This window comes from Euprymna scolopes, chromosome 18 (assembly GCF_053919585.1).
Source record: "Euprymna scolopes isolate OS-2025 chromosome 18, ASM5391958v1, whole genome shotgun sequence".
Taxonomy (NCBI): domain Eukaryota; kingdom Metazoa; phylum Mollusca; class Cephalopoda; order Sepiida; family Sepiolidae; genus Euprymna; species Euprymna scolopes.
This window is the reverse complement of record NC_136499.1, coordinates 87,382,942-87,409,760: the sequence shown is the minus strand read 5'-3', so window position 1 is coordinate 87,409,760 and position 26,819 is coordinate 87,382,942. Positions and strand designations below refer to the sequence as shown.

The following is a 26,819-nucleotide window of genomic DNA, read 5'->3' as shown; positions in this document are numbered from 1 at the left end:
CTAAGAAATTATTTTTTGCAGTATCCATACAGACTACTTTCTAGTGCAGAAGTGAATAATAAGTTCTGAATTATAATGTAATGGATGCTGAGGAGATTGTAGGCCAAAATGAGATCACTGCATAATCGTCAGCACACAAAGAAGAAAAGGATAAGCTTCTTGAGTCGGCTTTCATAGGGCAGCTCCCATACACCCTACACCATTTGAATAGCCAGTCTTTGAAATCTCTCCGGATACTGGATATCACATACTAGATATAGGACAGTGGTTTGACAAGAGAGACAAAAATATTTCAAGAGTGAATTTGCAGAAAGAACGTCAAATAAGAAATAGTGTGTTCCTTGCTTTTTTTTTTTTTTTTGTGCATATTGAACACAGAATTCTGGCATTTATTATCTGCCTATTAAAAATGTAAGTCATTTTATGGATATTAGAGTTTTTATGAATATTAGAGTTTTTATGAATATTAGAATTTATGAATATTAGAATTTTGGTTTGTTTACTAAGTTTTATAGAATATCAACTCTTTTGGAGTTATTTAATTCAAACTAGTTGAGTTCTAGAGCGATGGCAATAGGGACATCAATCATCAGAGTGTACGGAATTCAATTTTTTTAATTACTGATTCCATAATTAATTTAACTTGATTAATCAATTAATATTGCACCAGCAAACAACTTATTATGTCACAAGATGATGACAGTGTGGCAGTTGAAATTAAAAGAAATATTAAGGACAGAACTGCTCAGACAGACATGGTTAACAGCATTAATGCTGGAACACAATATCTACTGGAAAAAATCCATTGACTGCAAATCACTATATTAACATTAAATGAGGAAATTGTACATGTATTCTGTACTTTCAGGTATTCATTTTGTGTGAATAGATAGAACAGATCTAAGGTACGATTTGAGCCTGTCACAGCTGATTTCATCGTCCATGAATCCATAACATCAGTCATTTCATAATATTCAGCAGGAAATCCATCTCATTAACTCTTGTTCTTGAATGGTTTTTAGCCATGGTAAGTGGTGATATAAGTAAAAAAAAAAAAATCTTTTCAACTCTTGTGATAGTCAATGAGAGTTAACTCCCCTTCATCAACCTGCTAATTAATTGTTTGAAATGAATGGTTGATGAACACATTTCACATTCAATAAATTTTCATGCAATGAAATTTGGGGTTTGTACACATAGATTCGAAAAAGTTGTCAAAAGCAAATATATAACAAATAAATGTTATCAAAAGCAAGATAAGTTACTTTTCTACCAAACTGGATATATTTTTCGTGTTTTTATTCAATGTAACATGTTTATTCAGCTTGAAAAACATACATTGTTTACCGATGTATTGGAAAATTCAAAATGGCGCCCGACTCATTCTTTAACACGGTAAGTTCATGAAAAGGTGTTATAAATAATAAACTAGACAAAATACTATTAAAAAACCACCGAATATATGTCAACCTATGTCACGGTAATATATATTGAGCGAGTTTCTAACAGTATTTTGTCTAGTTTTATATTTATAGCACCTTTTCCCAAACTTACCGTGTTAAAGAGAGAGTCGGGCGCCATTTTGAATTTTCCAATACATCGGTAAACAATGTATGTTTTTCAAGCTGAATAAACATGTTACATCAAATAAAAACACTGAAAACATATCCAGTTAGGTAGAAACGTAACTTATCTTGCCTTTGATAACATTTATTTGCTATATATTTGTTTTTTGACAACTTTTTCGAATCTATGTGTACAGTAATACAAACCCGAAAATTGAATTATAAGATTTTTTTTTTTTAAACCTATGTCCAGAGACATGCATATCTACTAAAAAGATGCATGTGAGGTTAGAGTTAATGGTAAAAAAAAACAAGAACAAGGGTTACATAATGCCTTCCTAGTTTGGAGCCTGTATTCAGTAGCAAGAAGAAATCCCAGATGAACAGAAACAATGTTGGAATAAGCAGAAAAGGACTGGTGTTATTCCAGAATTTTCCTTCTTCCATTTACTCTATCACAGCTCAAAAGTCTAGTTTATCCTACTGCTTCAGCTATAGTTTAAAGGGATTCATACTGTTGATCAAGGGTATTAGAAAAATACATTTTAGAACCACTTCAAAAATTGAGATGTGTAATTTCCAAATGGTCACTCATTATTTTTCTCATCTTCTTGTCTCCTGAAGTTAAACGTTTCGTGAATGACTCCCAACTTGTTGTCATTTTACTTGTGAAGACCAAAATCAGGTTGTCAGAAACTGATTCACGACATGATCTTCGTGGACAGCATAAACAAAATAATCATCATCCAATAAACTGAAAATCATCAATATACTAACTATGATCAATATACTAACTAGGATCAATATACTAACTAGGATCAATATACTAACTATGATCAATATACTAACTAGGATCAATATACTAACTAGGTTCAATGTGATTACACACTGTTTCAACAGTTGAACATTTCTTTTATGTAAGTAAATTTATGTTCATGATTGTTAGTTTAATTATCCCATGATGAGTTGATATACTTTTAAAAAATTATGGGATTTTTATTTATTTTTCTATATTTAGCACTAAATAAAAATCACATTAACGTCTAACATTTTATTTAAGTGTGTGAACTATGACAATTATTTATTAATGGCGCCATCTATTTATCAGGCCCATGACTTAATGAGTAATGTATTATGTAAGTGTGATTATCAACTCTTAGATTATAAAAAGTATAATGATACAAGGGAGATAATCCCAATACGTTCTATTCGCTTATTAATTGAGAAGTAGCCTCCCTTGAATTGTTTTTTTTTTTTTTTTTGGCTTTTGTTTGTTTTCTGATAGGAGAGAAGTAAAAACGGAGCAAATACGTTATTATTTGTGTAGAGTCTTTTCTCAAGTGTATTTATTATATGTAAAACAAAATATAATCCGGTGTTGTTTTTCATTTAATTCTTTTAACAAGTCATAGATGTATGCGTTCATGTGTGTGTGTTACTCTTCAACTACCTTCTTTTCTTTGGTTGTATGTGCGCCAGCCTTTTCTAGTCTCACACAAAAACACGCGTTCACATTTCAAGCTATATTACTTGTTATATACATACGCGCACACAAACATACGCGCCCACGTCCACACACATACATATATTCACGTTCGCGTACATACACTCACATTCACGTGTATACACACACGCGCTAACGTACGCACATGTATACACACATGGACAACGTCACTTCCCTTTTCAAAGGAAATCCACACATGTGCAAAAGACCACTGGAAACAACTATAAAAGCAAGAGACAAGCTGTTTCCAGCCCTTTTTCAGACCAGCTTCCTAGCTGGGCGGTCTACGGACCGACAGCGTGCCTTTTCGGAAGGCGCGCGCACACGCGTGCCTCACGCAACTTGCTACTATGTGGGACAAAAGGCTACCAAACAGTACATACACTTTATATCTCCATAACCTGGATTGACTTTCTTTCTCTCTCTCTCTCTCTCTCTCTATCTACAACTTGTCCCTGAGAACACCACCGCATAGCTGATGCCTAACATGGCGCACAGTTTAACTGATGTCAACCTTCTATCCTTTTCTTTGTCTACACGCTGGACTATCATTCCCATTTTACACTACATTACTCACTTCTCTTCCCACGTGCGAACAAACGACAGTGACCCGAACGTGAGATGAACACACATTTCCTTTTTCCTTCTATACTACCAATCCCGCAACAAACGATGGTTACACCCGCACGGACATGAACACATGTTATATCTAAAACATTCATTCTTTCAACAGTAAATAAACGACACGTTTATCTTATCCATCAATTGAGTTTTTGTTTCCTTCATTCCATTCGTTTCATTATTTTTCTTTTGTAATGGGATTAGGATTTATATATCCTAGTCCTCTACATATGTGTAATCCCCCAGAGTTTCTGTTCATATCTTCTTGTCTGTTATTCTTGTTCATATTTATCAAGCAAACGTTTATGTCAGACATATGCAATGATCTGCAGAGGTCTGATAATGCACAGGACCAACTCTTTGACTGCATGCTACAAAGATTCAAGTATAAGTCCTAGTACTGAAAAACATTGAGGAAAATAGATCATTTGAATATGATTGGATCTCCTCCACACCACCACCCCCGCCATTTGGATGCCCAGGATTACTGCCCTCATCCTTTCTCTGCATGGTGGATAACATTGTTTCTTTTATTTCCAACTTTGATAGAATATTATTCCGAATATAAATGATTTGACCAACTTTATAGAATCGTTTGATTAGCAGTTCTTTTATTGATTGAAGTCGTATAGAAAAAAAAATTTCCATCAATCGCATTTTACAAATTCTCATTTCAAATAATCTTTCAACTTTTAATATCTTTTCCATTTCATAGTTTGGAGTAGAGATGCTGTCATCCATGTTTTTATCTTAAACTCTGTCCTTCCTTGTCTCAACTTATCACAGAAGGCTCTATTACTAACTTATAATCTTGTATGTTTCTTCAGCTCTCCTGAGCACTAGCCTAGTCTAATATTACACTGAATGTTCTATCCTAATTTCCTTTTCATGCCATTTCTATCCTCATTCCATCTCTGATGACTTCTCATTATTCTCTGCATTTTTTATGCATTTTATACAACACACTAGAAGGGAAACCCGAAGTTGCCCGGGATTTAATGAGGATCAACAAATGTTTCACACTTCTATTGTCATCGAAATCGGTGAAATCGTGAATTTTTCAATCAAATCGATTGATTGCCTTCTCTAGTTGGAGACACACTGCGGTGCACTGGGAGGAAACTTCACATGCCTCTCCACAGTGAATCACTCCATAATACGTTGTAGTCTACATTGCACTGTAGAGAACCTACTGTTAATTTTATAAAATTATTTTTATACAATGGCTTGAATTAAAGTTTAAAATGCAAAGGTCAAGTATCATCATTCAATTTTGCTCTAAACAGAAACATTCATTTCAAACGCGCTCTTGTCTTATCAAAGAACCTACTGTTGTTTTTATATGCCAGGTCCTTCTGTTTATGCAGTGATAAAATTTCTCAAATGCACTTGTCATGTTAGGTTTTATAAGGACATTAACTTTGGTCAATTTAGTTAAAATTGGACTGATTCATTGTTTAATTAGATTTTTCTGATTATCAATTTCAGACATTTATCGGGGACAATCCAATATAAAACCTATCTAAGAACACTCCCAGATGCATAAAGTACATTTCCATGAAATTTAAAAAAAATAAATTGGCCTAGCCGTTTTGGAATACATAAGGAATGAACTCGCACACACACAAAGTGCGTTTCATGTTTAAGTAGAGATTTATAGAAACTCATCTTTACCTCAAAAAATCTATACTTTATACTTTTCCCGCCACCCCCATCCCCTCATTGCCGACTTGGTATTATTATACTTAGTTTATATTCAAGAAAATTGCAGGTTATTTTGACCATCCATAACTAGAAAAGTGTAATTTCCATAAAAAAAAAATGTGTAATGATATAAACAATGTGGATTTATCATTAATATTTATTATAAAATCATGTTTCATAGATACATAATAACAAAGAACTTTAAAAATATATCAATTTTTTTAAATAAATAAAATACCTTTAAAATTTAAGACCGAGTAGACTGGTGCACTGGATGCTACAGCTCCATCCACAAGATGAGGATATTTTAAACGAAACCATGCAGATAATGAGCCTTTAAGTATAAAAAGTGAGAAATTAAAAGAAACAAAAAAAAACATTTACGTTACATAACATTTTTAAATTAGAACAATAAATCAAAACTGAAACTCTAGAAGTCAAAAAGTTGAAAGAAATACTTATGAATTTGTGTAGTATAACATCGTAAGGACAATTACTTTGAGTTATCTCCACGTTACTAATACTCATTAACATATCTTCTCTATGACATTGGCAACATGTGTCTTTGTATTTGGACATTAATATATTCGGTCTTTAATACTGATTTCATTCTTTCGTTTATGTATCATACAAAGTATCACATTACATGTCTCATATCTCCTTTTACACTTGTCATTGACGATGTATTTATGTAAGAACAAACATTAAGGTTAACTTAAAACACTGGAAATATGTTACGTACATCACAATAAAAACAATGAATTAAACATTAAATTCAAAACAAAAACGATAATAAAAATGCATTCGGGTGTGGAAATGTAAACAATGGAATTTATTGAATGTTTTTCCAGTAACAAAGAAAGCAAAAAAAAGACATTAAAATGCAAATTGAAAATATTCCAATAAAAATTAGAGCACAATTTCTCTCTCTCTCTCTCTCATATATATATATATATATATATATATATATATATATATATATATATATATATATCATGTGTATCTATAAAGGAAATCTAAAACATGTTTCTTAACCTTTGTTAGATTAACGTAGTGAATGAATTTCAATTCCCAGATACTTTTTATTGTTTCTTGACTATTATTGACTATTATAGAATGTTATATTTTGTATCAAAATAAGTAATCATAAAATTACTTTCACTTTTAAATGAGAATTCGATTATTATACAGTGAACACATCATGTAAAAAAAATTTGGAAGAAAAACGAAAGAGAAAATATGGACATGAAAGTTTGGAAAAAAAAAATTATATTTAACAAATCAGAAAATATGGACATGAAAGTTTAGAAAAAAAAAATTATATTTAACAAATCAGAATATATTTCAAAAGAAATAAAGCAAATGCGAATGGATTGTATAATAAATTCTAAAAACATCTGGGAAAACAAAAAACAAACAACATGAAACCTGCCATTTACCTGGATAAGATCCTCCAAAAGAGATCCATTTATTATTGGTAAAACCATATTGATTTGTGATGAATTTACGAAAATTAGCCAAATCTGCTAAAGCCTGCATACTGCTTAAATATCTCAAGTTTTCTGTACTCATGTCCCTGGGATGAAAATAAAGACAAAAAATACATGTTTTAAATTATTTGAATCAATTAAAGCACAGGAAGGATTGGTGCTAGTGCATTTGAAAGAATTAAGAGTTAATGGGGTTAAGTACAGGGACATTCTACCATTACTAATGAGTAAAGTGTTAGCATTCTGTCAGACAAATGTGATTATATATAGAAATGATACCAGGTCTATGAAGGCTGAAGATATGTGTTGCATGGAGAGAAATGATATGAGAATTGATCTGTAAAAGTCTGAAGGATAGGCTTGATGACTTCAGAGGAAGGGAAAGATTAAGGAAAATATGGAACAAAGTGAGACTGAGAGAAAGACTATGGTAGAGATATTTTTTGTAAGTTTAGTAAACATTAAAATCAATTGTATAAAATATGAGAAATATTGAAAATGTTTGTAAAAGTTGCAAAGAATAAATACGCCGTCGGTGTTAGTGTAGATTTATACCCTCTAACCCCCCCCCCCATCTAAAAAAATGAGATTCTGCTTTTTAAGCGATTACAGGTGAATAGTCTGGAAAATTGATTGCAAGTAAAATTCAATTAGGTTCCAAAGTGCATGATCGGTTTCAAATATGTATTTAATGTACAATACATTTTTTTTTAGTGTTTTATGGCAGTGCTTTTTTCTTTTTTTTTAACTTAAAAGATAACTCCAGTGCGTTTTATATATTTGGGTGTCAGAAGGGTCTATTTTTCATGTAATTATGACTGGTTTAACGGCTTTGTGACTGGGGTTCAGAGCTAAATAAATAACTTTGTTTATTGCTCTTCAAAAAATGTACTATAATGGTCTGGAAAAGAGGATCATTTTACGTTAAAGTTATGTTCGAATAGAATCGCTCATTAAATAATAATATTTTTTTTTTAATGATTTTTTTTTCGGTGATTTTTTTTGTTGTTTGTTTTTCAGGTCGTATTTATTTGGGATTTTAACTTATTGTTCTAGAGGAGGTAACTTTATTTTACTAAAGTAGTTGAAAAAAATTTCTTTACAATTACTCGAATGGTTGGTTCAAGAAAAAGTTACAATATCGTCATATTTTATTTATTTGTTCATATTACAAAATTTTATTACATTTAGTTGAAAAAGAAAATTCTTACAATCGTTAGTATAATAAAATTGACTTCCATTGGAGGAATAGGTTAGGAATAGGTTAAAACTTCAAATAACCCAGGCTGTTCACACATAATCTAGCAAAAAAAAAAATCATCTCGATTCTGAGTGTATATGGAGGAAAGATCATTGTATTTTAGGATTTATCTGAATTTCTTGTGTCTAAATAATCATGTTCGTCTACTAGAAATATGAATAAACTCTTTTTTTATAAAGCGAATGAAATATGTTCCATGGGAAGTGCTCGTCTGAGCTCCAATCTCTGGTCTCCCCTCACCAATCTTTCATGAAAAACACCCGTCTAGCTGAAACCACTATCAGTAATTTTCCCCACTCTTTACCTGTGCCTAAATCAAAATGTAGATTCCATGAACAAAGCTTCTTTCTTAGAAGTGCACGTTTGCCTGTTTCCCATCTGACTACAACTTAGATGTCTTCAAGTCCAACATAAACAAATTCCTGATGAATCGCCCCCTTAAGTAAGACACTTTATCAGATCGCCATTACTAGCAACTATTACGATATTGTCCCATTGATTACTGTACACGCAATAACCTTTATCCCCAAGTGGCCTCCAGGCCTTGATAAGTGGTAACTTCCTTGTAAAAAAAAAAGTAAATTTCTCAAAACCATCCAATACATGCCAACATATAAAACAGATGCTAAGCCAAATATGATGATGATGATGATGATTACTACTATTCATCTTGAATTATTACACCAGCCACCATTACATCAGTGATCATCACTAAAAGTTAATAGCTTTCCCTGCAATCAGACTGATAATATGTCTCTCAGATTTCCAGTACTCTTTTCTTAAAGTTTATTTGGTGTTTTTGTGCCAACTATTACCAGTGATTTCTCATTAATATAGCTTGTGGTTGCCCAGTATACTAGTACCCTCAGTTCCTTTCCAGTAATGACCTTCATAATGCCACCAATTCTTGTTTTTTTTTAGGGAGGGTTCAACTCTGAAATATCATCAAGTAATTTCAGCTCTCTTGAGTGTGACATCATAACTACTACTACTACTACTACTACTACTACTACTACGGTATCCATGTGATCAAAAATGACAGAAAAATGTCACATTTTTTTTCGAGCTTGGAAAAAATAGGCAACATTTTTATGACACAATCACATTTAGTGATGTTCAAACAATGAACAATTCAAAAAGAGTTCAGGATGAATTTAATCTTTTATTCATTTCAGAATCATTTGAAGTATTTTATATGGACAGCTGTTTCTGTGTACTACTTGTGAGTTTGACAGCTGAAGTACATGGACGAATGCAAAGCACCAAAAAGTGAGTGACCTATATCATAATTTTTGCTGGATTCAAACATTTGAAAATCTTAGCTACAACTCAGTCCTTCATGAATACCTTGATGACCATAAGATGAAGATGTGGAAGCAGTGATTAGAAAGAAAAAAAAATCGGTGCTTGTGCAGTATAATGAATTTTTAATAAATGCATTTTAGGCAAAAACATTATTACATACTTGTGTGTCATGTCGAAATTAGTCAAAATTCCAAAAATTATGACAAATGATTACAAGTATAAATTAAAATTCATAAAATTATAATTTTATCAGAATTGTTGCTAAAAGTTATTAAAACCCAGAGGAGGGAACTGCAGTCTATGATTTTAATAAAATAATTATTTTCCTTTGCTTTCATGTTTCAAAATGGAGAATGGTGGATTACTAATATCTATGATGTTTTGGGGGTTTTTTTGTCTAAAAATAATTTTAGCAGATCTTTTAGTTGATTATTTTTTATAATTTTTGAAATTTTTACTTCATCACTACATAAGTGGAAAACTTCATCAGTATTTAAAAATTCCAGTGATTGGTCATCTACCTCTCAATACAGACCAATCAGTCTCCTGTGCACCATGAGTAAGTTGCTGGAATCTGTGATAAAAAGAGAAGTGGTCTACTACCTCAGCAAAAATAACCTGCTCAGTGACATGCAATATGGTTTCTATTCTGTGAAATCTACAGCTGATGTACTAACTGTTATATCACACAGGATTAGTGAATCTCTTGATGGGGGGCTTTGTTTCTAGAGCAACAGTTCCTGACATATCAAAGGTTTTTGACAGAGTATTACATAAAGGTCTATTTTACAAGATCACCACCTATGGAATAGTCGGAAATGTCTTCTCAGTTATTAAATCCTTTCTCTCTGATAGTTTTATAAGAGTAGTCATTGTTGGGCAGAAATCAGAAACTCATAGTATTAACGCTGGCGTCCCTCAAGGTTCCATGCTGAGCCCAACTCTCTTTCTAATCTTCATCAATAATCTCCCAAATCACATTCTTAGATCATTCATAGTTCCATGTTTCAAAAGGATGTGTCCTTTATAGTATCAGACCTGACAGAATGGTTAATTGTAGGTATAGACCGTTTCATACCCTCAAATAAATTCCAGAAAAACCTAACAGCCAGCCGTGGTTCTCTCCAGAATGTGCTGCTGCCATTGCACACAGAAATCATTTTTTCCATTGCTTCCAACGTAATAGATGTACTGAGACTAAAGCCACTTTCAGGACTGTAAAAAAGTAATAAAGAACACAAGAGAGTTGTATGCTCAGCCCATCAAGTCCAAAGTAGCTGAGCAGCCGCTTGGTTCCCACGAGTTTTGGCAAATAGAAAACAGAATCCTGAACAGAAGCGTGTGTTCTATCCCAACTATTATAAATGAGGTAATCTCGTCAGCATCAGACAAAGCCAAACTCTTTGCCTAATTCTACCTTTTGTGACCAAGGCCGCCAACCTCCAATATTTCCTCCTGTATCAGAAAACACGCTATGTGATATACAAATATATGTGCGTGATGTTGCCAAGCTAATCAAAACCTTGTAAAATGGAGTACTGTTGCTACAACTGGGCAGGGGTTGCTCAGCATGTCATATTCTAACTCGATAGAGTTCAAAACTGGCTTCAAAATTCAGCAGGTGATACCCTTTTCTCTTCCCTGCAACTTCTTTCCCACAGAAAAGACGTGAGTCTGTCTATGCTCTATTGTTATTTTCATGGCAAGTGCTTGACTGAGCTCCAATCTATGGTCCCTCCTTGCCAAACTTTCACAAAAAACACCCGACTAGCTACAACCACTATATAAGATTTTCCCCACTCTCTATCTGTGCCGAAATCTAAATGTAGATTTCATGAATTGCCTGCCTGTAGAAGACTGTTTCGCTGGCCTGCTTCCCAGTTAAATACAACATAGCAGCCTTCAAATCCAATGTAAACAAGTTCTTGTTGAACTGTCCCCATAATCAAAACCCAATTTACACCATTAATGATTACTACGCTACCACGTTACATTCATTAACGCTTATCCTTGAGTGACGTTCAGGTCTTGATAAATGGTGACTCCCAAGTAAAAATAAACAAAAAAACAAAGTGAATTTATTTGAAATTGAAATATACTGCACAAGCACCAAAAAATCATAGCAGATATTCTGTGCCTGAACAGCAAAATTCATCAAGAAGCTGCATAAAAAAAACAAAAACAAAAAAAATGCTGCACAAGGTAAATGTCAGAGTGGCACATATGAAGAAAGTACTGAACGTGTCACATGGACCAACTACTCAACTCTCCAATAAGATAAAACACCCAATTGATCCAGGGATGTTCTCATTCTTCGCACACTCAGAACAACAGGTGTTTAGATTGCAGTCAGCACAAAGTTTCATGTATTATGAAGATCAAATGTTTTTTGGCTAAAAAAGATTATTATAATCTAGTTTAGTCAATATGACATTCATATGTACTTGGGAATCTTTAATCGAGATTTTTATGTATTTTGATGTAGACTTTAATTTTTAGTTGATGTTAATTACAGAGACTTTTATGAGGAAGATTTTTCTTATAAATTGAGTTTGTTTTTGATGGAATTTTGAACTTTTTGAAACATGAATGTGTTTTGCACTTATGTTTCTTATTTGAAAATAGATTGCTATGTTCTAGGAACAATCAGCATTTATAATTTTAGGATTCAAAGTTAGTACTTCAAATAAAACTGTTGCATTGAAACAGCTATAAACAATCATAATATTTTAGTGTATTTCAAACTTGATTTTTAAAAACTTTAAAATTGACAAAATCTCTTTATATCAACTGCGCCTCATTTGAGTAGAAAAAAATCAACCAAAGTGTTCAATTGTAAAACAATACAAGCACAGAATATTTATAATTTATGCAAATAAATAACACATACACATATATATTGGTGTATATATTAGTTAAGACTAACTTACGGTGTAGGATGACTTTTTCCATAATATCGATGTTCTACTTGAATACAGAATGCATTGTATTTTTTGGCATTTTCTATCCAATCTCCATGCGTCATCCAAATTGGATCTGCTTCTCCTTCACCTCCAATCATCAAAAATATTGGGCCACCAGGTTTGTAAAAGGCAGTGTTAATAAAATAGCGCTATAAAAAAAAGTCAATGATAAAAATTTTGATTTTATTATATTTTTTAATTTAAAACATCAAAACAAACCGTACATTTAATTTAATCATCAAAGGAAAATACATTATAAATTCAGATTCATTTAATTATTTTCTAAATACGTGAATTATCCTTCCAAATGAAATAAAAATTAAAAAAAAAAAAAAAAGAGAATTTTGAATTAATGAAAATAAAAACTGACAAAATATGGAATTAAAAAAAAAAAACTAACACATAGTAAGTATCATATTAGTAACTAGCTGGTGCTATCCAGCGTTGCTTAAGAGATGTTTTAATTTCATTAATATTTTATGTGTCTGGAAAAGAATTTCTTTGACTGAAAATAAAAAACAAAAGAAATAGTATTTTGTATCTTTTTTGCAAAAGAGGAAAAACGTTAATCATTTTTTTTTTCACTTTAAATTAAAAGTTCGCTGTGATTTGCATCCTCAACCAGGAATAAAACTTGGAACCACGTCTTAGTAGCCATCTTATCAATTTGCGATGGTGCCAGTATTATTACTAACCAGATTATAAAGCATATTGTGGAAACTTAGACAATAGATCAAATAATGTTCATCAGACGGAAACTGCTTATCAATAAAAGAGAGAAAGGGAGATTATTAGAAGTGAAATTTGAAAATTGACTAGTTAGATTTCTTCATGGTGTCATTGGTAGCAGGAAGAGGACATAGAACTGTGAGAGGAATAACTCCTCTCACTTCTTCTATGTAATCAAATTAAAAACTTGATCAGATTAAACATGACATTTGCTAAAATAGATTGAAAATGTCATTTTGTTAAGAACACATACCAATATTTGCCAAAAATAATTGCCTTAACAGATTTATTTATGTATCTTTTGTTAGCAAAGCTATTGATGTTAAAGAAATAGGGAAAATTCTTCTAATATAAAAGATGATACGTTATGTTTGACAATGCTGATTTCACATCTATATATATAAAAGGCAAATGTGCACGCACATTTTTTGTATGTCTCGAAAAGGCTTTTTTCGCTGACGGTCCCGGGGGTTACTATCGCTTAGAACTGTTTATATAGCCCCTAGATCATAATATATATGATTTGCGAACGCGCGTTGCGTCTAGATTTATTTACAGTGATTTTTACAAAATTATTTCTATTTCAGCCCGTCTTGTGTTCGTTCAGCTTTTTGGTATAAAACCGAAACTAATTCAAAGCTAAGGCACCGTTCCCAGCCCTCCATGGCCTGGGTGACAAGATAGTCCAAAGCGTTCGATAGGGTCGACCATCGTTTCCTAGCATCTGTCTTAGAAGCCACCAGTTTTAAACTGGGCTTCTGCAAGTGGATCTCTGTGATGTATCGACAGCCCACGGCTGTCATGCCAACGGAAAGCACTTGAAACCCTTTGTTATCTCTCGATCGGTTCGTCAGAGTTGTCTGCTGTCGCCCCTGCTTTACATCCTGGCCTTGGAGTCCCTGCTCTGCAAACTGAGACGTGGGGAAGCAAATTCGGCCCTGCGTGGAATGGCTCTGCATGGTGGCTCAGCTTCCAAGGTATTCGCGTTCGCCAATAATATCACAGTCTTCGTGTTGAGCTTCAGAGACATCGAGATCGTCTCGGAGGCGCTTGCACAGTATGAAAGAATCATGGGGGGGGGCCAAGATAAACCGCAGTAAGTCTGTCAGACTGCGGTTGGGCACCTGAAGTGGCAACACAAACCTCCCAGCGCTCTTCAGCTGGGCGGATGGCCCGGTTCAGATCCTTGGCGTGTGGTTCGGACCGGGTCTCCAGCTTGATAAGAATTGGTCGGAGGTACGGTCAAAGGTGGAGGTTGCGGTCAGCGTGTGACTTCCTAGGAAACTTTCCTTAAAGAGTAGAGCTGAGGCATGAGCCACATACGTTTTCCCTCTCATCCTTTGCCGACTGGCGGTATGTCCTCTGCCTGCACAACACCTAAAAGCTCTTGTTGAACTCTTGTTCTCACTCCTTTGGGACAAAGAAAGACACTCTGTGTGAGCAGACAGGTCTGCTTCCAATGTTCGTGTGAAGGAGGTTTGGGAATGTCGGACTTGAAGTGTCATCGAGACACCGAGAGGCTGGCCTTCCTAAGCCACCACCTTCAAGAAGATCAACCGTGGCACCCCGCGATTACTGCCGCCTTTCCCGACCTCATTCTCGACCCCGCTATTGAGAGTCGTCGCAGGCCGCGGGGAGACTCAGCCTTCCTGAAAGAGTGCTGAGCCACGCTAAAACGACTACTAAGGTCCAGCGACCTTGTGACTGCTACCCATAGGGAGCTCCACAGTGAGGGGGGGGCCGCCGACGACCCGCTATGCGCGTGTTTGAGTTGTCAGCAGAGTGAGATCCGCTCCGCGTGGAGTTGGGCGCCAGGTTTGAGTCATCTGAACAATTTGGAGTTCTCTCTGACCTGGCGATTGGCCCGAAATGCACTTCCACTTAACAACATACAATGCAGTTCTGGGTTTTTTGAGTTGCCTACTTGTTCCCGTTGCAGGACAATGGCCGTAGAAACGACTGATCGCGCTTTCTTCGATTGCCGCGAACTCCGTCAGTACTGGTCATATGTCAGCAAGGCGACAGCTCGCATCGATCCCGAGCATCTTCGCCCGATTACCGTATCCAATGTCGTTGACAATCGTGAGACCGCCGTGGGACCGGGAAAGACAAATGGTCTACATTACGATCCTGGCATGGCAAGAATGGTGATTTGGACGTCGCGTCTGCAGGGTGGCCGGGGGGTGTTGTCTTTCTGATCAGGATCTGATCGCTTTCTTTAAACTCCAACTACAGGTGAAGATCAGATGTCATAGAAGAAGGCTGCATCGTGCGGCATTTGACAGAAGATGGATACAGTCTATGTGTACGAAAAGGAGCCAAGTTTGAATATGTGTTCCCTGCCTAGGTGTGGAACGCGCAGTTCCGTCAAGCATAATCCAGTTTCAGCCTCTTAGCTAGCCGAGTGAATGCTTCATTCCTCCCCAACTAGGAAGCCTCCAAGATCCCCATCCCCTCCTATCTGCCATTTTTCTTTTCACCCCTCACTCTAAATTTCACCCATCTTGGAGAGAAAGAAATCAATCACTAACTCCCCATCCCCCACCCACAAAATTTTCTTTTCTCCATTTCGTCCCATCTATAGAGCATCCCCACTTAGAGACCAGCCTGCAGGAGCTCAGGTTCCTTTACAAATCAAAGTGGAACAGACGGTCTATCAACTAGATGGGGTTGGGAGGGTCCTACTAACCACTTTTCTATTTTTTCTTCCCCTGCCCTCAACACAAATGAATTATCATATCATCATTGTTGTTATCTTCTTTGTTTTTACATGGAAATAAAAAATATTTTAAACAATTGGGTGCCAAGCAGGACGTCCCCAAGTACGAAAGGGCGAATGTGGTATTATGGTGAAAGAAGATTCTAGCTAGAAACTTTTGTTTAGTTCTAAAGTGACAAGGATGACCAACGACCCACATCTGCCCCCCTTTTGAGTTGGCCTTGTGCCTAAGTTTTTTGTTCATGTTCATTTTTTGCCTGAATAAAAGATTTAATATCTCAAAGCGTAGTATCTGTTCTGACAGATACTGCAAGCAAAGAACATATGTGGGGGTAAGCCCACATATCAGACCTTAGTCAATGTAGGGGCAACCCTTCATACCAATTGTCACTATCCAGCCCCCATTTCCCACCCATCGGGAGCTGGTCCCCTTTTCCCTCCCCCCTTCCTTTCTCTCCACATTAAAAAACGGCCTTGTGCCTAATTTGCTCAGTGGGGAAGCAAATAAATACACACCGTTCCCGGCCGTCCATGGCCCGGGTGACAGGATCGCGGTGTGGTGTCTGTTCTGACAGGTGCTACAGGCGGGGACCATATGTGGGGGCAGTCCCACATGTAAGACCTTGATCAATGTGAGGCAGCCCTTCATGCCAGTTGTCGCTGTCCGGCTCCCCTACTCCCCGAGGAGCTGGTCCCCATTTCCTCTTCACTCCTCACATTAAAAATCGGCCTTGTGCCTAATTTGCTCAGTGGGGGAGCAAATGAATACACAATGTTCCGGTCCCTTCATGGCCCAGTGACAAGATCAAAGTGTAGTATCTGTTTACATAGATACTGCAAGCAAAGACCATATGTGGGAGCAACCCCACATATAAGACCTTGGTCAACGTAGGGGCAACCCTTCATACCAATTGTCATTATCACGCTCCCCTACTCCCCGAGGAGTTGGTCCCCATTTCCCCTTCGGTCAATGTAGGGGCAACCCTTCATACCAATTGTCACTATCCAGCTCCCCTACTCTCCGGGGAGTTGGTCCCCATTTCCCCTTCACCCCTCCCATTAGAAATCGGCCTTGTGCCTTATTTACTCGGTGAGGGAGCAAATATACACACAATGTTCCCGGTCCTCTGTGGCCCAGGTGACAAGATCAAAGTGTAGTATTTGATTCGGCAGATACTGAAAGCAAAGATCTTATATGTGGGGGCAACCCCACATATAAGATCTTGGTCAATGTAGGGGTAACCCTTCATACCAAATTCTTTTCGATTGTCTAGCCTTAATTTAAACCTATGTCACTTCCGGTTTGGCGATGGATACAACAGCTAGGACGTCACATTTTTTTGCTTTTTGTCATATTCTTTACCTCCTTCGTGGTACGAGTTCAAATCTGCCTGCCAATGCCAACTTCCATTTTTTTTTTTGTTCTCAAAACACACCTCCAAACACCCGGGCAACCAGGCTAGTCTATAATATAAATCTCATCTGTCTGTTTAAATGTATGTATGTATGTATGTATGTATGTATGTCTAAAACTTTCGACAGAGGCGACGGATTTTCACAAGATTGGTATCATTTTGAAGTTCGACTCTTCGGACAGCAAATATGAAAACATTGGCTAAAAACATTAATTCCTTCACCCTTAACTGTCCACTTTTCTACAAGGAGGGGTCGCTTTTTTTCGCCAATATTTTTGAAAGTCATCCCCTCTTTTTGATTGACTAATTTAAACCTTCGCCACTTCCGGTTTGGCGATGGGCGCAACAGCAAAGACATCACGTTTTTTTTACATTCTTTTCCTCCTTCGCATTTCGAGCCTGCCTGCCTACTACCACTTTTTTTTTTTTTGCTGAGCATACACCTCCAAACACTCGGGCAACGCCAGTCACCAGTATTACAATAAAATCAAAATTAATATACATGATAATAAAAAATTTATTTCTAGAGATTTCAAAGAAATATATCTCTGGAATATAAAATATACTTGCAGAGGCATCCATTATTTTCTGGGAATTCAATTACAAATGACAAAAACAAAACACATAATTTAATCATATGTTATTTCAAATAGTTTCAAGTGAAAAATATGCCTTTTTTTTTCATTATTCTCGATATTAAAACACTTATTTTCTCCATAAATTTTATCACAAATTTCCCAAAACTCAGGCACAATCATTGAATGCTTCTTAGTTGTGTCTAATTTGTTATAAATAAAAACATTTTAAAAATACTTTCGTTTTTTTTCTTCAGTTTTTGAATGTCCAGCATGCATATAAATTCCACAATATTATTGTAAAAAAAATGATGCAAACCCACTTGTTAATTTACTGAATTATTAAAACTTATATAATTTTAGAATTAACATTCAGGGTGGGGGAGGGGTAATGAATGAAACACAAATGAAAGTAATTTGTATGCACACACACACACACACACACACACACACACACACACACTAACAATTGTATAATAGTAATTATTAACACCACGGTTGGATATTCTCAGTTTGTTTATAAAAACTGACAAAAACTTGACTGGTCAAAGTAGGAAATATGCTCCAAAAATATTGTTTTTGCAACTGAAATTAGTTGTTAAATAATAAAGTTTTTACTCTTTGTTTTTCTTTTGCTTTTTTACTTCCAACTTCGTAAAACTATTTCAAATAATTGAAAAAAAAAAAAAAAAAAAATTTACCAATTCATCATTTCCAGATGTGATAAATTATAGAATTTTTATTACAAATTGATTTTTTTTTATTTACATAAAATTCTTTATTGTTTTATCTTTCTAAAAATATGACAATTTTATTAACAAGTCAGAGTCGAGGTGGAAGTGGGTTCAATAAGTAAAAAAATTAGTGTAAAGATTCCTGGGAAATGCCGGGAAGCAAGTATGTCATAAAGGTATTATCTTTATTTATTTAAGGTCAGTTTCCATTGGCCGAGAAGTCAGACGTTTTTAAAAAAATATATGCATTTTTGCACAGAGTCTTCAAACAAAAACAAAAAATGTTTTCAGATAAAAAGAATGCAACAACCCGATGGTAGCACAGTCAAACAGGAGCATTCACAGAAAATCAAAAGAAATGATGCAAATCGCCTTCGACAGAGATCTCCTTTCCACTATGTAATTGAAGGAAGAAAATAATGAAAACTTATCTTCCTTACATAGATGCCACACATACACACAAAAGAAAGCAAACATATAACCACACATGCACTTTTTACATTGACTCATTTCTTTTGAGCATGACAATTTTATTTTCAAACTGACAACTAAAAACATGATTCATTCATGAATACAATCTTTCACAACTTGTAAATATGTGTTGCATCATTTCATTACTCTTGTTTTCATCTTTCTTTCACATCTTTGTTTTTCACACAAGTTATTGTACAGAAACACAAAATTTCCTCATCTTATACATACAACGGTGCACACTACATAATCTGGCCCTAGGGTTTAACTTGATCAGATTGATAACTTGCAAAAACAGTATTCATTTATACAAAGCCAATTCCATCTAAAGTCTGGTAACAAAGATGAGGGAAAAACGAAAGGTTCTGTCAATGCAATACGTCACTTTTGTTAATCAAGCCAAAGGTGTAAAAGTAACAAACGAAAGTCAATAATTGTAAAAACAGCTCAGAAACTGCAATGAACATGCTCATGTCGGATTATTTCTGTTGCTTCACTCACAACAAAGATGTTTGCTCTTAATATTAGCAGGAGCAGTACTTCTTTACACCACCAACAAGGATAAATGACAGCAGAAGAAAACATACATGAACAATGTGGTATTCAAAACAACTTCTGAGCAAAAAGAATCATCTGCAGCCATTTTGAACTCTCAGTACACACCTTAATTTACATAATCACGCTCACTTCATACTCAAATCGTTTTAGGTTCGTGTGCCACTATTTCCTTACAGCAGGTACATGCTAACTATGGCCACTTTTTTCTCTGCCCTTCCATTCTATTACCACATGAAAAAGTTGCCTTTATTAACATAAGTAGAAATGGTGTATAAGTAATTATAAAACATCAAGTTACTTTGGTTAGCCGTATGAGCTGTCTCAAATGAACTCCACAAACAAAATTACCTATACATCATGAAAGCTATAAAGAATACAATAAAATAAACAATAAGTACCCAAAAATTAAATTAATGATGATGATGATGATGCTTCGAGGTCTGTAAATATATTTTATATAAACATACCAATGTTTTGTGATACTTATAAGCATTGAGAACAACAGAAATGAAGCGGAATTGTAGGTGATGATGTAATAACAAATTTGTGTGCAAAAAAGTGTCAGACAATAAAGATGGATGAGAACTCAGGTGTGGAGAAAGTATATTTAAATGAAGCTATTAATATTGCCAAGAAATTTTACAAAATTGGTGATACCATTGGAGCACATGGTAGAGCAGATGCTAGTGTCATTGCAAGAGTTAGGAGTGGATGGAGTAAGTTCAGAGAACTTGTGTCATTACTAATCAGCAGAATGTTATTGTTGAATTGGCTGAAAAAAGTATGTGTATGCAGTGTATGGAAGTGAAACTTGGTCAGTGAGAGTTGAAGCCATGCACTACATGGATAGAAATAATATGAGAATGATACTATGGATGTGTAAATGTGAGTTTTAAAGACAAGCTTAGATCTGATGAGCTCAGAGGAATATTAAATCCAAACAGTAAACAGGAAGATGTGTGCAGAACAAGGAACTTTCATGGTGTGACCACACCGAAAGAATGGATGGGAGTTCTTGGGTTAGTAGATATTGAACAATCGAGGTAGTTGCATCAACTCTTAGGAGAAAGCCGAGGAAACCAAAAATTAAAACAAAGTGGCACTAACTCGAGGTGGGTTGAACCGGTTTTCCCTGAAGTTTCATGGAAATATCAAATTCACAAGCGATCCCCAGTCACTTGTATATCCTTGTCAAGGGAGATGACGGTGTTTTTTTTTTTTTAGTTTTGCAGTTCTTGCATAGAGGTGTCTACGTCCTCTTACATACAGCACCTGTTATTCCCAAATAGTCACCCATCTAATACCGACCAGGTTCAATGTTGCTTAAATTTAGTGATCTAATGAGAACCAGTGTGATTTTTATATATAAGAAGTGATAAGGATGGATATGAGAGAAAGAGGGAAAATAAAGACCTGGCTAGAAATAGGTTATTTTAGAAGTCCATTTCTAAAAGCTGTTCAACATATGTCAACATGTAAAACAGACATTAAACCAATGATGATGATGATGATACCAATTTATTTAGACTCCATCCCATCTACTGCACTTTGAATTCTAAAGTAACATATTTAATAGCTAGCAAAGAAGTACTTGAATACATTGAATTACTGTATAAATCACAATGCAAACGTCTCCTCAACTACATTCAAAATGACTATATAGTATGAAAATGATCAGGAAAAAAGCCAGTTACAAACCATAAGAACCCCAAAATATGCTTAATGGTGGGGATGATAAGTCTTAAAAATGTAAAACATGTCACCTTGCATTTGTACTACATTGTTGCAAGGTGGATGGTGCCAATCAACCATACGTCTAATAAAGTAGACACAAGGCAAGGAAGTAACACCAATAGCAAGGAGAAATAACAAGCACAGATGATTGATCAAAGACGATGTCGATCGTGTTTTATTTTTACCAAGAAAAAAGATAAAATGAATGGCATTGGAGATCGTGTATCAGGATGAGCATAGCAAGAACAGGTATCTCGCGATGTTGGAATTATTGAATTTCTGAGGTAGGATAATATGCCTCAGGTTGATTTGAGTTGTATAGATGGGGTCTGATGCTGGAAACTGGTAGCCAGATGTCGACAGGGATATTGGACACCGACGGGCACTGGAAACGGGTAGCTGAACGTCAGTGGGCACTGGAAACGGTTTTTTTTTTATTGTATTTGAAAAATTAAAGCCTAAGGTTAATTTTCAAAAGGAAAAAAATATTTTCCACATGAAAAATAAAGTTATAATGAAAAATGTTTTTACAGCGACATTCAGAAATTGACAAGTTCAGCTAAATTTTGAAGTTAAATAAATTCACTGTAAAAATTCCTTGACAGATAAATATTAGTTTTCTGGAACTATTTCAAAGATAATTAGTAAAGTAAGGTCCTAAGCTATCGAATTAAATAATAAAAAAACCCACCTTATTTGTACAAAAAAAAAAAAAAGCTCAATTATCCCCCAAAAGTGAGAGATTCTGACTTTGCACAATCCAAACAAATGAATATTCATCTAGCATGGGTTCTACGGAAGAAAATCCAAAAGCTCTCTGAAAATGACGTCATGTGGTTGGAGGGAGTACAAAACCGCCTGCCCACCCCCACCTCAGCCTTGCATCCGTACATTTCTATCGTGAACGTTTGTATAATTTTTACCATTTTTAATCAAATTATTTCTCTGTTTTCCTACTTTTAAATTAAAAAAACATTTTTTTTAAGATTATAGAAAAATTATGTTAAGCTGAAGATTACACATCATTCAGGCAAAGAAAATATTAGAATTTTGCAAATAAAAATTACACTAAAAATGTAATCTAAAAAAAAAAAGAGGAAATATTTTTTGCAATTATAATTTTTGTGGGTGAAAATATAAACAATGCTTAATTCAATGATAATAGGTACTGCCAAACGATTGTAAAGAACGGAGCACATCAGACTTGTGTTAACTATACAAAGTATGGAACAGCAAAAGCAACTTAATGATTTTTTAAAACATTTGTTTATCTTCTTCAAACTGCAATTAATAATTGATCTTGTTTATAATTTTGTTAGGTTTTAAGATTTACACAGTTTAATGATTAATGATATTATAAACATTTGTATATTAAATATGAAATAAGGTTTTACTAAATATGTATGAGTGTTCATTTGGTTAATTATTGGTTTCTATACTTTATTTTGTAAAAAGAGAAACTAGAAATCGTAGTTTTCTATTTTTCAATCGGTTTTAATCTGGTGATAAAATAGCTGGCAATAGTCAGGTTTATATTATAACTTATTATTTAAAAAAAAATTTAAACACCATTAATTAAAAATCTATGTTGTAACGAATCAATTTTTAGGGAGTTTCTTTTTCTTGGCAATTCAACTGATAATAGTATATATTAATTAGAAAAAATGCTATTTAAAAAAAAACATAATATTAAATTTATATCAATTTTTCAATTTGCAACTTCAACGTAAGTTTTTGTTCAATACGTGTAATTAAGCTTTTAAAAACTAAATATTTTTTACTTATTTGAACTCTTCTATTTCATAATAAATAGAAATTTCGATCAATTTAAATATATTTTGTTCAAATTTCGAAAAAATAAATATTGGAAGGGGGAACACGCACTAAAACAATATTTCCCTTCATATATTTTACGGAAACTGCATTTTATATGTACTTTCATTCTAAAATGGATAAGTATAAAAAATGTTTACAAAAATCTGACCATTAGTTGATTTTTTTCTAGATTTATTAAACATAGGTATGTTTTCACATTCGGAATACTTACTACATGGGAACGTTATTTTAATTTTAATTTTTAGGTAAACACGATTTAATTTTTATGTAAACACGATTTTCGTCTCACATTTTAATTATTTTCATATGATGAAAAAATTTTTTTTAATTATTATTAGTTTATTTTACCCTTCTTTTAAATGGAACAAAAGTTATATTGGCAATATTAACTTATAATAAAGTTACATTGTGTTACATATAGGGGAGGGAGGAATTTATTCTCTGGTGAATTCTGGAGGTGCCTAATGATAATAGTGTTAGTTCGAGAAATTAATTTTTCTTTGAGTTATATCAATTTCATTAATACGGGCTTTAGAGGCTTTTTTCATAATGTTCCTGCAAAAATTATTTATTATTATTGTTACAATTTATGATGCTTTATTTTCATAAAAAAAAGCAAAAATAAATTCATACATATTTTTTACTACTGAAAACCATAACTTTAGTAAAGGTATTTTTTGTTTAAACAAAATAATACATTTCCACTAAGATTAAAATTAAAATAATGGATTCATTATATTCCGTCATCATTATTTAATAAATACTGAAATTTTCATTAAAATTGGTTAATTTCCTGATTTTTGGTGAATTTTTAAGTTTATACATTTTGAACAGCGGCTATTCATTTTGCATGTACAAAGAGACATGGGTGGAGTGAAATAACTAAAAGATCTGCCCTCCCCCTAAATAAATCACGTTAAAGATTTTTCTATTAATTAAAATTACCTATATAATATGTTCTATACACATATTACAACAATTAGATAAACATTAGTTTGTTTTTATTTAATTATATACTTAATTATCATGATATGGCGCATAACAATAACATTTAACAAGAGATGTGAGTTGTTGCTGGGATATTGCCGAAAATGTAAACATCTAAAAAGTTTAGTCTTGTCGACTATTGTTAAAAATGCCGTCTTTAATATAAAAAAGTAAAATAAAACACACACTTGTTTTTGTTTTCTTCTCGTCACGTGCATCAAGTGCTTATTCAAAGTGCCAATTTGAATAAGCAACTGCGGCGGATCGCAATCCATAGTCACATGCATGTTCAAACAAAAAAATTTCAAAATGTACTTAAACTTTTTTTTCAATATTCTTTTAAAATTTTGAATAATATATATTTTTTATATCTTTTTACATTTAAAATTATCCAAAATTTCGATTTTGCCTTATTATTTAATAAATGAATTGCTTATTTAAAAATTGCTTGTGAAATAATCTGGCTTGGTCTGGTAGTTTTTTTTTTTGTTTTTGTTTTTTTTGTTTTGTTTTTTTGCCAGTTGTAATAGCTTGAAAAATAATAGCTGGTAAAAACGTCCAAGATCCAAATTTTAAGGAAACACATATTAGCGGTCACATCATTTTTTTTTAGATTTTAAGGAAACACATATTAGCGGTCGCATCATTTTTTTTTTTAGGAGGTGTGTAAATAGAAGGGTGCTAAAAAGGCAGATTATAGTCGATTTTAAAACGCTATTATCATAAACATTACCTCCTCCCTCTGGTATAGAAGATTTGGTTATTGTCGATCGCCTGAGACCAAGTAATGCCGATGGGGTCGACCATGAAAAATTATGTTCATGTTCAGAATTTTTAGGATAGCTAGATTTACACAATAAATTGACCTTGTGTCTAACTTTTTTCCGGTGTGAGAGTCAGGTAAACATACTTTATAGCTGCTACTTAATTGCCTCCCCACGAGGACAAGATTAGACACAAAGCCCGTTTTTAATGGGGGAAATCCAGCTCTCCAACTGGGGGCACTCTGGATTGGGAGTCAGTTCAGTAAGGTTTCTCTTTCACTAAGTACAGAAAAGATGAAATCAGAACAGATACCACACTTTGTTTCTAGCCAAATAAATTTCATAGCTAATGTAACTGAAATCCCTAATTTCTAGTTAAAAGTAGCGGAAACGTTTTAATGGGTGAAAAAGGGATTTTGCACCGACTATAAATGGAACATATATTTAGCAAATCTAACCCCATTTAATGAATAAACACTTTTTTTCTTTCAATAACAGTGCTTTAAATGTTGTAATGAAGAATTATATCAAAGGTTTTGGAGTTGTTGCAGATTTGGGTGGGGATTTTAAAAAGTCGACCAAAAAAAGATGCGACCCTATTCCGTGACGCCTACAAATTTTTAAAAAATATATCAAACGATATAGAAAATGTGGTCACCTGTTTCCATGTCCGGCGATCAGAAGGTGTGAAATGGTCTAGTTTTTGGATAAACCAGAGTTCGTTTTCGACAGTATCATTGTTGAAATAGTTCCGCATGATAGGTCCTCTCAGCATCCCGCCAGTCGGGCGACCCCGAATCATCCGAGGTAGAAAAGCTTCACTTACCAAACACTGAAAAGCTAACAACATCATCGTCATCATCATCTTTTCATAAATACCCGAAGCGTTAGCCATAATTGCGACTATTTCAAATTCGCGAATGAAGTGAAGCAAATAGCGGACGTTTTATAAATACCAGAAGCAAAAAAATACCGTCACATGATCATTGCATTGTTTTAAATTTTAGCTTCAAGGGAGATAACTAATATTTCACTACTATTTTGTTTACAGTCATTCCCCCTTGATTAATTATTTAGTTTTCTGCAGACGTTTTTCTTCTTTATTTGTTGTCTATCCCAATTTATCTGCTTCCCCACAAGTGCAAAGTTAGATACACGGTCCGTTTTAAATGTGGGAAAACTCCAGCTTCCCAAAAAGGGACACTCTTAATTGGAATAAAATTTAAATTGTCACAGTCTAGAAAGAGTTCTCCTTTGCTGATCGATGATAGAAAAGATGATACTCAGTCAGTCACCTAAGCAGAAGGCTGTTCTCCATTGTGTGTAATAATGAATCTATTGTTTCTTCGATAAGTTTATGTAGTTCAATCAAGAAGGTAGGAATACTGCCAGAAAATGTAGATTCGGTTTTGGTGAATGCGTCTTCTTAAGGTGTGGATATTCCACCCATCGACAGGTTGACAGAGACGGAGCATGTTCAATAATGTAATGTTTTCTTCAGTCGATTCGGGATTCGGACAACATCTGCAGTCTGCACATGATCTGCATATCAAGCGATTTCACTTTGTGTGGTAAGATCTCTCTCATCATTTGCGCTACAACCACACTGAAACCTCCAGATTAAAATGAATAATTAGATATAATGATCCGAATTTTTTTTTTTTTTTTCTAAGTTAACTTATTCTTAGCTTCATATTCACATTTAAATCATCAATATCATTCAGCTTAACGAATTGTCAACTTCCCTCAAACTTACACCACCATAATACCACATCCACCCTCCGGATTAAACCATTTAAAATAGCCATAAATGCAAATGTAAAAATTTCTTATATAAAAATTAAAAATTCTTATCTACAAAAAAAAAAAATATATTCCTCATTT

The 26,819-nt window shown here is 34.2% G+C and overlaps 1 protein-coding gene across 1 annotated transcript in view; it reads right to left on the bottom strand.

Moving 5' to 3' along the window:
• Window positions 1–26,563, bottom strand: part of LOC145297683 (putative serine protease F56F10.1) — a 121,049-nt gene extending 94,486 nt beyond the window's left edge. The window contains exons 1-4 of the mRNA XM_080143877.1: window positions 25,594–26,563; window positions 12,381–12,562; window positions 6,834–6,970; window positions 5,633–5,728 (exon numbers count right to left, since the gene is read on the bottom strand). Coding sequence (XP_080000003.1) covers window positions 5,633–5,728; window positions 6,834–6,970; window positions 12,381–12,562; window positions 25,594–25,830 — 652 coding nt within the window. The 5' untranslated portion in view covers window positions 25,831–26,563. The remainder of the gene's footprint in view (window positions 1–5,632; window positions 5,729–6,833; window positions 6,971–12,380; window positions 12,563–25,593) is intronic.
• Window positions 26,564–26,819: the final 256 nt, after the last annotated feature.